General features: G+C 43.3%; 1 protein-coding gene across 2 annotated transcripts in view; it reads right to left on the bottom strand.

Annotated features, from left to right (window-relative positions):
• XPO5 (exportin 5) overlaps window positions 1–12,018 on the bottom strand; it is a 2,857,558-nt gene that overhangs the window by 1,335,467 nt on the left and 1,510,073 nt on the right. For both annotated transcript variants that reach the window (XM_044060355.1, XM_044060360.1), the window contains exon 19: window positions 4,618–4,799. In XM_044060355.1, coding sequence (XP_043916290.1) covers window positions 4,618–4,799 — 182 coding nt within the window. The remainder of the gene's footprint in view (window positions 1–4,617; window positions 4,800–12,018) is intronic.

Below are 12,018 nucleotides of genomic sequence, written 5' to 3'. Positions count from 1 at the left end.
GTCAGGTGGAAAACTGCATGAACTGGGTAGACTGACAGCCATGAAAACAAAGAAACTATGCAGCAATTAAAATTACATATGTATGTCTATAAAATGAAAAAGGAATCCTTGTGTACTTTACCAGTTCTGTAGAAGCTGTGGAGTGAGAAAATCACTTTACTAAGATGTGTAAAAAGAAAAGCATTTTTTTTTTCAGTTAAGAAACTTGGATGACTTTTATATGTCAAAGTTGAAAGAATGAGTGAACTAATTAAAGGTTCTTTTTCAGCCATCAGAAGGCAAAGTACACTATATGCACACACACACACACACACACACACACACACACACACACACACACACACACACACACACACACACACACACACACACATACGCTAATGTAGCTATTCAAATGAAGCAGGAATGGTTAAACTTTGTCTACAATTAATTATTCCACTGTTTTTGGAACTAAATGCAACATTATCTGGATGGCTCTTTATGGATCTAAATATTAAAAACTTGTAAATGCAGACTTTACATGCAAAGGAAGCATGAACTGTTAAATTCTGTCTACGATGACTTACAAAATACAAAGTGGAACTTCAGTTTCAGCGCAAATATTTACATTATGCATTTAGCCATTAGTAAAAGTGCCAGCTGAACACTTGAATCTGAAACGGTAAATCTGAAATGAAGGTTCACCCCTCCCACCAGCTAGCAGAGGTTGAAAACCACTCAAACTTCAATCACTTTTGAGCAGTTATTCAGATCTCATTTCTGAGGAAAGTCCAGGACAGAACTTTTGAATTTTACCTTCACATTCAGTTTACACTCTAGCTAGTAAAGTGGCTGTCAATTCCAACTGGAAAATATACACAGGAAATGAAGCTGAAGGATGAAAATTCTGACTCTATAAACAAGAGAAAAGTTATTACACCTACTTTACAACATGGTTCCTATCACAACAAATATCCAGTTAGAAGAATTAAGGTACCTCTGTCTGCAATGTGTAAACTATGCAGATTTTCTAGACTCCCTCATCACACCTTTCTTTCTACTGTGGTGACATTAACAGAAGCTATGAAGCCCTAAATTCGTAATCACACAAAGTTAAGACCAAAGTGAGGATATACTCAGATTTTTTTTTTACCAAGGTAAAACTCACTAGGAATAAGAGGCTTTGTTTGGTTAACTAGGTAGTGTGTTAGGGAAATTCCATTATCAAAGCCGTATGACATGCATGAGGAGGCAAACCACCACTATATCTCAAAGGTAAAAATGTTCTACAGTCAGACGAATTGGGCAGCAAATCGATAAACAATCTTCCACTGCAAGCAATTCATTGAAGAGCAACACGAGACTCTTTTCTTTGGGTAAGACTGTGATGAACTCAAACCTTCAGGAGATGGTCCTTCATCAGGAACTTCGGGGACAAGCACTCCTTGATCCTAAAGGCCTAAGTCCCAGGATACACTTTACATCAGTCCTGTAATGCATATTTCAGGTATACAAGAACAGAGATTAAAAAGTAACAGGAGAAACACCCATCATCCAATGAACAGTGCCTCGTCCCTATGTATCAACCATGAGTTTTTAATGCAAGTTTGGCAAATGCACGATTCATCCATCTACACATAACCCCTTTTTCTCATTTTCATACATGGGGTTGTGGTGTCACTTCAACAGTGACAATCTAAAGCCAAGGTTTACCACCAGGTGGTTATCTCGGTCATGGACATTTTTTTAATTTCTTGGCAAATGTAACAGGAGGTCTTGATTTTCAGCCTACCTCAGAAGGTGATTCAGTACATGCTTTCATTTTCTTTAACTGCCTAAATACCTAACTTCAGTCAACTGAATCTGTTCTTATTGCAAAAGCAACATGCCACCCACACTATTCCAAGCAGAACAGCATGAGATGTATTTAATATAAACTTACAGAATTATACCAGATACTCAACTGCTTGATGTCAGCTTTTAAGTGCTTCTAACCCCATGAAAGGCTGTTATGGTCTTGGACAAAATACTTCAGTGAACATATAAAATGAACTAGAGAATACCAGTTCAGTTCCTTTAAGAGAACACATTTTTTCCTTAGACATTCAGGATGCATTCCTACAGGTCTGATGCATTCCATTCAAAGATATTTTCAGAGGTTTTAGCTTCAAGTAAGGGTTTTCCAGTTTCAGGGATTACTCTCAAAGTTATTTTCATCATACTTGCTTGCCAAATGCATAGGTGCACGGTTAACATCTTCATATTGCCAAAATGCTGGTATGCATGCTTCATTTTTTCATGCGCATCTGTGAAATCCACTGTTCCAAACCATTCAGAAAAACAGAAACACTACAGCATGACTACAAAAAAATTCACAGACTGAAGACCAAACATGTACTTCAGTCAGGTTACAGATAACTCCTACCTTGTGACCATACATCATTTGGTGGGGGTGTAGATGCCTTTTACAATTTAGATGACCTGCTAAAACAACCAGTGTCTTCTTAACCCACCTTTATTGACTCTCCATGAAAAAGATACCAGGAAAGAGCAGTACAGAGTCCTCCTGTCCAAATATTAAATGAAAACTTCAATTCACCACTGGTACATTTTTCTCCAACTGGCCAAAAATGATTTCAAAGTAAAAGTGGTGACCCATGCAACACAAATGGTGAATGTGGTGAGGTCCTTCAAGCTTAATTGGCATTAATAAAGACAGTCAGCAGTACAATCACCAACTCAGTGAAGGCTTCAAAATTAAAAAAATATAAAAGGTTAATCTGACACGAAGCATTTTCATACCTATTTAAACACACATAAACCTCAACAACTGTCATGTGAAATGAAACTAAACTCTGATCTCTCAGAAAGAGACTCCAGACAAGCAAGCCAGGCTGTTTAAGTACAGCTAAAACTGCACTTCAATAGCACAGATACAAAAGACAAACTGGGCACAACATTTAGGCTATAGTGAAAGCATCTTGTGTGGGAAGGATTTTATTTTCATGTTTCCAGTGGCACTATTAATAGTATGCTCACCTTTCATAACACAACTCTGTATACAGCCTTTTAAAAGTGCAAACCACATCCAGAAAGGCATCAAATCTCTTGGTTAGCTGCCCTGGGAAACTAAAGCAACAAGTGTGCACTATATTCAATGGGCAGTCCAAGTGTATTTTGAAGTATTTTGAAGCTCATTCCAGTTATGTTCTACAAACAGGTATTTAATGAAATCTCATCACTATGACTATACTACATCTATGAAGTAAAAACTGAGCTTGCACTGCATAGTGTACAGTGCAAAAACAGCATATTTTCCTTCTAGTATCGGAATCCAAAAAAGAAAATAGAAAGATGAATGGACTTGTTTAAGACCATTTCAGGAAGAAACCTGGGCATGTGCAAGCATATGTAGGGCTGACTGTCCCAACATTTAGAAACCATTAGACAGAGAAGATAATATCCTTATTCCTACACAATACAGCACTCCTGGTAACTAAGGAGGAGAGCTACCACAGCAAAAACTGTGTGATAAAAACAGCCTTCTTCCCAACAAGCTGCATGTGATACCTCATCAGACATTGTTGCAAACCACTGATACCGTAGAATACACAACTTGGAGAATTAGTAAGCTAGAAGTTGCCTGAATATTCTACACAAATACAAGCTGCTAAACATTCCACCTGATTATGATGAATGGCACTTGACACCAAAGTCTCCCTCTGTAAATCTTCTGGTGTGATCAGTCTGTCCAGCTAAGTGAAACAGGGAAATTGTGAAAACATGGAACTGAAACAATGTCCTATAATGATGCACAAAGCATCCTGCAACAGACCATTTAATGTCCAACAGCAGACAATGCCTACTAGTAACCACTGCAAGCAACTAGAAGGTAAAACTTGACATCATGGCCAAACTTCCTTTCCTGGAAATGCCAATGAACTTAATCCAGTACCACAACTGTGCCAGTTATCAGTGATGACAGAATTCTTTGATGATATTATACTACACCTAAGAGAAAGTTACACACTGATTAGTATACAGCAACACAAACTTTTCAAAACAGAACACTGTTTATTCCCAGCAGGTGCTCCCATCCATTAACAAGAAAACCAAACCAGGAACATTTAAAATTTAACTCTGCTTAACAAATCCGATATTTTTTTCTTAAGCAAGCACTGCTCCTCAATTACAAAGGAGAAACAGCACAGTACTCCAACCAAGCCCATACCCCCATCGTAAACCAGAACACAGCTCAGGACACAACTGCACCGGATATTGACTGCTTTTGAACAATTCAGTACCTCTTTCTTGACAGTGCTACCCCTCACTGAAAAGTAAGAAATAGTCTGCCAGATTTATTCAGAATGTAACTTGACTTGAGAATGTGGCGTGGGATACAAGAGCAGTTAGAGCATTACTCTTCCAAGGACATGATTCTTTAAAGCCAGTACCACCCCCCACTGAAAAGTGAGGGGCAGCACAAGCAAATGTGCCCAGGATGTGCTCCCATCGTTATCAATGAGAGAACATGATCCAAGCACAAACATGACAAAAGCAATTTCATTATTTTACTTTATGTGTAAAATAGAAAACAGATTTTCCCTGCAGTACTCACGTCACGTCAACTCAACCCACCTTATGAGAGCGAGCAAGTTGTCGAGAAGTTTCAGGACCTGCTCGGTGCAGGGGTTGCGGTAGATCGGACTGCCATTAGGCGTGTATCCGACCACAAATCCTCCGGCCTTAGCCTCTTCCAGATCATTGGGCCACCGAGCCCTTTTCATAACTCCCAGAATGGTGTATACACAAAAGCTTATCTACAGCAAGGGGAAAAAATGGAAACGCTTTAAACAATGTCAACACATGGGTGTTTAACAGAAGAAAAGCAAGCTGTAAACAACAGGATCTGTACAAAACTCAAACAAAACAGGGTGGGATCTACAATACACTCCAAATATTTGCAAAGCAGCTATCATAACTGCTGTCCTTATCACGATGGGGGTAAGCAAGGCTGACAAGTCACTGCCTTATACAGACCAGGCCCTCACATTTGGCACTAGATTAGCTAGCACCACACCTCGTCAGGGGAGGAAGCCTTACTATCCAACCTGTTAAGCCTTCTCTGGAGAATAATGCAAGTAAACATACAAAAAAGATTGTTCTAAGCATGCATACCAAATCTCAAGATCTTCAGAGAGTACTCTGGTAAAGGCAACTTGTTTCACACAAAACCCTTTCATCAAATAGCACACTATTTTAAGGCCCTTTATTACGTAGAGCCTTCCTCACACAATAAGTCACAGTGATCAACAAGAGAAAATAGCTTAGGTCTTATTTTCCATTGCACACATATATTCTGTTCTCTGACAAGTGGAACAAAGATGAATAATGTCTGAAGTAGCAGACTAGTGTCTTGGAAAATATTCTTATGTCCTTCAGGAAGAAAGTAGACATGTTAAAAGATACCCTCACAGAAATTCAGTTGCAGTAAGTACCTGCACAAACAAAAGGCATATGCTTACTACAGCTGTTAACTTGCGAAGGGGACCAATGCAGTATATTAAGAGTTGGGACTGTCTCATCTAGTAACACTTACTCAGCGACTTCCTTCACTCTCACCCTCATATACCAGGGCACACACATAATGCTATTACACAATCCAGACTGACTGCATGCAAAACACCTGTGCAGATCAGCTACGCAAGCACAGCCAATAGGGCTGGAAATATTCTTAACCACTTCCCAGGTCCTCAGCAGAATTTGGCAAATTTTTAGTTAGAGAGTACCACTGTGTATGAAGTTACTGTACTGTAAATGTTTAAGTGTATTCAGTGTTGCAACAATGCTAACTCTTGGAACTTCTGCTGCAGAAGACCCAACATGTGGCCACTTTCAAGGCTTTTCATACTTCTACCTCTTGGCCAGGCATACAACATACCACATGGATGCCAGAACACCTGATACTAACACCAATGCCCTGAACCATTCTTAATTCCTTTTTGACCCTGAAGTAGCAAAGTTTGGGTAGCATACCTCCAAAGATAACAGACCAACCAGAAAAACCCTCAAAGATTCCTCTCCAACTACTATAAAAACCTGAGGCAGTGAGGTGCTTTAAAGGAAAAAGAAGGGAAGGTGGAAATAAAAGGTGAGTGGGTACCTTCTTCCAAACCTAAGATGGTATCAAGTCAAAACAAGTGGGGTGGAAGAGGGAAACATTAATTAAACAGTAAACACACTCTAGCATCTACAACTATGACTAGCTTTTACAGAAATGTAGTATGCCTTATTTTGTGCTGCAGCAGCAGTGTTAACTCTTGGGAAGGTTTTCAAAGCTATTGTGTCTGTGTTAGCAAATGCCCAAGGAAAAGCTTTCAAGATAATATGGGTGTTGTTACTACAAAGAAAGGCTGTGGTTGATGTTGCCCCAATGGAGTGTGCCCTGACATGTCCTGCTACAGCTTTCCCACAGGATTAACATGAGAAAGTGGACTAGACATTTGGAGATGGGCTTTTGATATAGCAGTGTCCTTCCTACCCTTTGCAAAAAAGTACAGTGTACCTACTATAAATGTAGATGTTCGAGTGTATTAACTGTTGCAGTCATTACTCTTGGGTTATCCTGTTGGCAGGCTACTCTCAGTCGGCCAGAATTCCAAAGTCTAGGTCAGGCGTCGGTTGTTGTCGCCTCTTCCCCGACGTCAGGGGTGTAAAAGATGCAGCCGACGCCATTTTCTTTAGTTTTTCTTGCCCCAGATGTCAGGTGCACCCAAATGGTAGGCTGAAAAAAATATGCCAATAAGAAATGCATGCACAAAAAAAAAAAAAAAAAAAAAAAAAAAACACACATTTCCTTCATCTACAAGCAAATACACCAAAAAGGTTGTATAGGATAGAGAGGTGTAGGCAAGTCCCAGCAAAGACAAGGGGATGGAGGGTGGGTAACCTGGACTGCAAAAGTGAATACACTCGAACATCTACATTTATGGTACATACACAACTGTACTATGTTCATCGTGTTTCACTGTTGCAGTCATTACTCTTGGGTAGAATCCCAAAGCTGAGGTAGGGTGGCTGGGCTAAATAGGATTAGGAGTGGCTATGAGGCCCTGCAGAACTGCAGTGGCAAAGCCTGCACTGGACTTAGGTTCATAGGTTCATAGGTTCATAGGTTTATACTAGGCTATCTGCCCTAAGGCATTTATAAGCCTAGCCCAAATTATTGTGGCTTACGCCACCCCTTATATGAAAAAATACTGTGCCCATTAGTTTGTTGTGCCTCTGTCCAGCAGTGACCCAGAGATGATTCCCGGGGTAAACCTACGATCTCCCATCCACAGGTCTAGATTTCTCTTGAACAGAGTCAGCGAGGTAAGTGGTAGTGCTTTGTGAAGGTGTGCACTGAGCTCCAAGTTGCAGCCTCTAAGATATCTTTGGTTGGTACTCCTCTGAGGAAGGCTGCTGAAGTGGCTGCTGCTCTGGTGGAATGAGGCCTAATGCCATTAGGCACTGATTTGCCATGTTGGAAATAGCAGAAACAGATGCAATGGCCTATCCATTTTGAAATAGTCTGTTTTGAGATAGCCTTTCCTTGTGATCCTGCAGCATAAGACACTAAAATTTGCTCAGTCTTTCTGAAAGCTTTAGTTCTGTCCAAGTAGAAGCGTAGCTGTCTGCGTATGTCCAAAGAATGGAGAATTTTCTCACCCTTGTTCTGGGGGTTTGGATAAAAGGTAGGCAAGTGAATGGTTTGGTTGAGGGCCACACTGGACACCACCTTAGACAAATGTAGGGTTTTGTCCTCAGAGAAACCCTGTCTGGATGAATGATGATGATGAAAGGTTCCACAGCCATGAGTGCCTGTAACTCCAAGGCTCGCCTTGCAGAGGTTATTGCTAGCAGCAGAGCTGTTTTTCAGGATGAGAATTTTATATCTGCTGTTGATGCTGGCTCGAAAGGAGGCAGTGTGAGTTTTTCCAAAACATAATTGAGGTCCCAGGCCAGAATTGGTGCTCTCCTTGGAGGCCTAATGTTTTTTGCCCCTCTGAGGTACTGCTTATTAAAGGATGTGAAAAAATAGGTAGTTCCGTATTGTAATGGGCTGAAATGGCAGAGGCTTGAATCTTAATTGATGAGAAAGAAAGGCCTTTGTTCAGCATCTCAGTTAGGTATTGAGGGATATTTGGTACACACGTGACAATGCCTTGTTCCAAGCACAGAATCTCTTCCATTTTTCTGCATAAGATTTTCTGGTACTGGGCCTCCTGGCCTCCAAGATGACATCCATAAAAGCTTTTGAAAGAGTAGTTTTCAGAATGGCTACATTATCCGCCATGCTGCCAGATTTAAGGTCCTGAGTTGGCTGTGCAGGATCTGATTGTTTTGTTGGGTCAGCAAATAAGAAGTTTGAGGTAAACCTTGAGACAAGCTCTTTAGGATTGGGTACCAGTGCTGGCGTGGCCAGTCTGGTGCAATCTGAATCATTTTTGGCTTCTCTTGTCTGACCTTTAGGAGTACTCTGGGAAGGAGAGGCAGTGGGGGAAAAGCATATACGGTTAGATTTTTTCAGCTAAATGATAGGGCGTCCACTTTCCATGCTCGATTGTAATAAATCCTTGTGCAAAATCTCTGCAATTGGCAGTTGTGAGGAGAGGCAAATAGATCTATGGGCATCCCCATTTCTTTATTATCATGCTGAAGACTTGTGTATCCAGTTTCCATTTGTGGGGATCCATGAGGTTTCTGCTTAGTTCGTCTACCAGAGTATTTGTTTTTCCTGGCAGGAACTGTGCTTGCAGGTGAACTTGAAGAGCCAATGCTGTGTCCCATAAGGTAATTGCTTGTCTGCAGAGGGGGTAGGAATGTGTACCTCCCTGCTTGTTTATGTACCACATGATCATAGTTTTTGAAGCTGGCGTCAGTTTTATATAGAAATGCTGAGGCCTGAAAACACCATCAGAAGCCGGTGCCTGCTCAGCGGCTCCGGACCCATCAGAGGGAGAGACATCTGCGGGTACAATACTCTTGAGAATCTCGCGGTATGCCAGACTCCACATGGGTCTCGGTTGAGGCCTGCGACTAAAGTAGCGGGTATCAGGGGCTGCGAAAGTACCTCACCGAGTACCAGCGAACCGGCGACTGGCATAGGAGAAGCTTCGTCATCGGTTTTGGACCTCGATGGTCTGTGTCTGTCCTTTTCTTTGCATTTTTTGAGAACTCCGGTAGTCAGATTACTATCCGACAACATTTCAGGGTAGTTAAATCTGTTTCCAAAATATTTTGAAGCAAAGATATACCAATGATTAATACTGCGTTGGTTAAATCTAGCACAAAACCGACAGCAATGATCTGGGCCTAGGCAAGGAATACAGTACAAATGGAAATCCTTATGAGATATTTACTTCCCACAAGTAATGCAATTATTAACTTTTACTGACATCGGTATGGAGCAAGAAAAAGTTTCCCCAATGGGGTACTTAGCTTTAATTGAAGACTTCACTTCGGTTCTGTAACTCGAATGTGAAAAATTCAGGAGTAAGCCGACCGGCACTTATGAACTGCTTCTGCTTCGGGCACCGCGTGGCAAGAAAGACTAAAGAAAATGGCGTCGGCTGCATGTTTGATACCCCCGACGACCTGACGTCATGGAAGGAGAGACAGAAACCGAAGCAGGACACAAGACTTTGATATTCAGGCCGAATGAGGGCTACCTGCCAGCAGATTCCCCAAATGTAATGACTGCAACAGTGAAACACAAAGAACATCCTCTGGTTATAATCCTTTGTACCCAAGAATCGGTGGTGATGGTAAGCCGGGCAGAAGGGTAGAAAGGAGAAACGACCCCCAACCACCTCCAGAGGAAAGGAGTTGGGCCACTCTTCAGGAGCACTGGTAGGACTGCCCAAGGAAAGAGTCCCTGGAACCCTGGTTATACGGACCCCTGGTTATACGGACCCCCTCTGCCCCAAAAGGAGCATCTTCCCTGTGAGTTTTCCCCTCCGCATCTAGGGGAGAACTCGGCCTGTGTGTCACGGAAAGGACCCTGAGATTTCTTGAACCATATCTTCCCACTCTTTTGGTTTCAGGAGAAGGAACATTGAGGGGAAGAATAACTGACACCTACGGCATAAAGGGTCTTACCATCCTGTTCACATCTGGCCAGTGTGCTTTTAACTTTGGGTCCAAACAATGAAGAGACCTCAATAGGAGCATTAAGAAAGGAAGCCTTAAAGGGTTCCACGAAATTGCACAAGAGCATCCAGGCTCGTCTCAAGACCGCAGCTGAACCCGCTGCTCCTTCTGATGAGTGAGATATCAGTCGCATAGAGGAGTTAGATATTGACTCAATGGTGGCCAGCTGAGAGGCCACTGTCACGGACCTCATCAGACACGGCACCAGCCAAGGTTTCAGAGAGCTCGGAAATCAGATCCCTTTGAAGCCTGGTAAAGTGTGCCATATAATTCAGGGACCTGATAGTAAAGGTCGCTGATGCAAACGTGCGCTTCCCTATCCTGTCCAGGGTCCGGGACACTTTGTTAGGCAGATAGACTGGCTTCTTCTGCCAGATCCTTTTTTGTTGTGGCCACCACCACCAGAGCATCCACAGAAAGACCTTTTGACCAATGGGGATCCGTAGCAGGAAGGGACAAAATGTTATCTGGCCTCTGGAGAATAGCCTCGACTGTGTCAGGAGCCTTCCACACACGCTGCACGATGAGCCGGACAAGTTCATCGGCAGGTGGAGTAACCCAGGGGGTAGGGAGCTGGGCGCAAAAAGCCTGCAGGAACACAGACTCCTCAGAGGTCGGATTAGAGGGCTGCCAGTCACCTCTCTGTTTAAGGATTTCAAGGATATCACTGAAGGATACCTCAGAGGGTGACCGAGGGGATCCTTCCCCCTCATCAAAATCTGTCTTCAGTGAGGGACTCCTCTGTGGAGTCCATGTGCTTCCTCTTACACAAACTTTTCCGGTGGACTTCCTCAGAGGGAGAAGCTGGGGAAGTGGAAAAGGGGTTTCCTGTGGGAATATGCCCTGAGGCCCTTGCACCCAGTGTCCACTAGGTGCGACTTGTGAAACCAGTGTACAAGAGGAGGGCAGGGGGATAGATAGCCCAGTATCGCCAGCAGAAGCGAAAGCCTTCTCCATCAGTTGAAAGGCTAGTCCACCTGAAGAGGAGTGAGTGTCCAGGACAGGGGGTCACCCCTCCCCTAAGTAGCTCGGCCTGCCGACTTGAAGTCCCCGGATGGCTGTGGAGCAGCAAATTACACGTGTCACAACTGTAATCCTTGGTCATAGCAAAAATTTCCTGCCACGAAAGCAACTGCAGTTCCTTAGTGAGATCCATAAAGAGAACCGCAGAGGGGGAAGACTGTGCTATATCAATGGACTTCAAAGGCAATGAAGGAGGAGAATAAGGAGGAGTCTTTGGAGATGGGTCCTAGGGGGTGGAATACCTCTGGCCAAAAGCACTTGATCCACAAGACGCAACACATAGTGTTCAGAAAGGCTTCTAGTAGACGTCACGGAGACTGAGGGAGAAACAGGCCTGTCCACAGAAGAGACAAACTAGGTGCCCACCTCACCAGTCCGCACAGAGAACAACAGTGCTGAAAGAGACTGGACTACGGCTGTCTGCACCGAGGAAGGCAGTGGTGCAGAGGTCACGGTCTGCACGGACACAGGGATTGGTGCCGAAGTGGTTGTCGGTACCAAAGATGGAACCGACAAAACTGGAGCCAACAACTGAGGCATCAGTCCCAAGTAAGATGTCGGAGCCGACGAGGTCAAGGTCTGCGCCAACTGAGTGGTCGGTGCCGATTCAGTAGCCATAATAGTCTGAACAGAGGAGCCCCTCGGTGCCGATATAGTGAAGGCTGCAGGAGAAGACGGAACCGAGATCACCAATGGAGCTGAAGGCCTCGGTGCACAGTCTAGGCACCAAAATCACTGAGGCTGACTGAGTGAGCTCTGGAACGGAAACTTTAGCCTTTTTAGGTTTTGGTTGGTGGGAGTTCCCAGCCGGGAAGGCAAAGA

The sequence above is a fragment of the Protopterus annectens genome, chromosome 1.part0 (genome assembly GCF_019279795.1).
Source record: "Protopterus annectens isolate FY-2018-M chromosome 1.part0, PAN1.0, whole genome shotgun sequence".
NCBI classification, from domain to species: domain Eukaryota; kingdom Metazoa; phylum Chordata; order Ceratodontiformes; family Protopteridae; genus Protopterus; species Protopterus annectens.
This window is presented reverse-complemented; position numbering and strand designations above follow the sequence as displayed.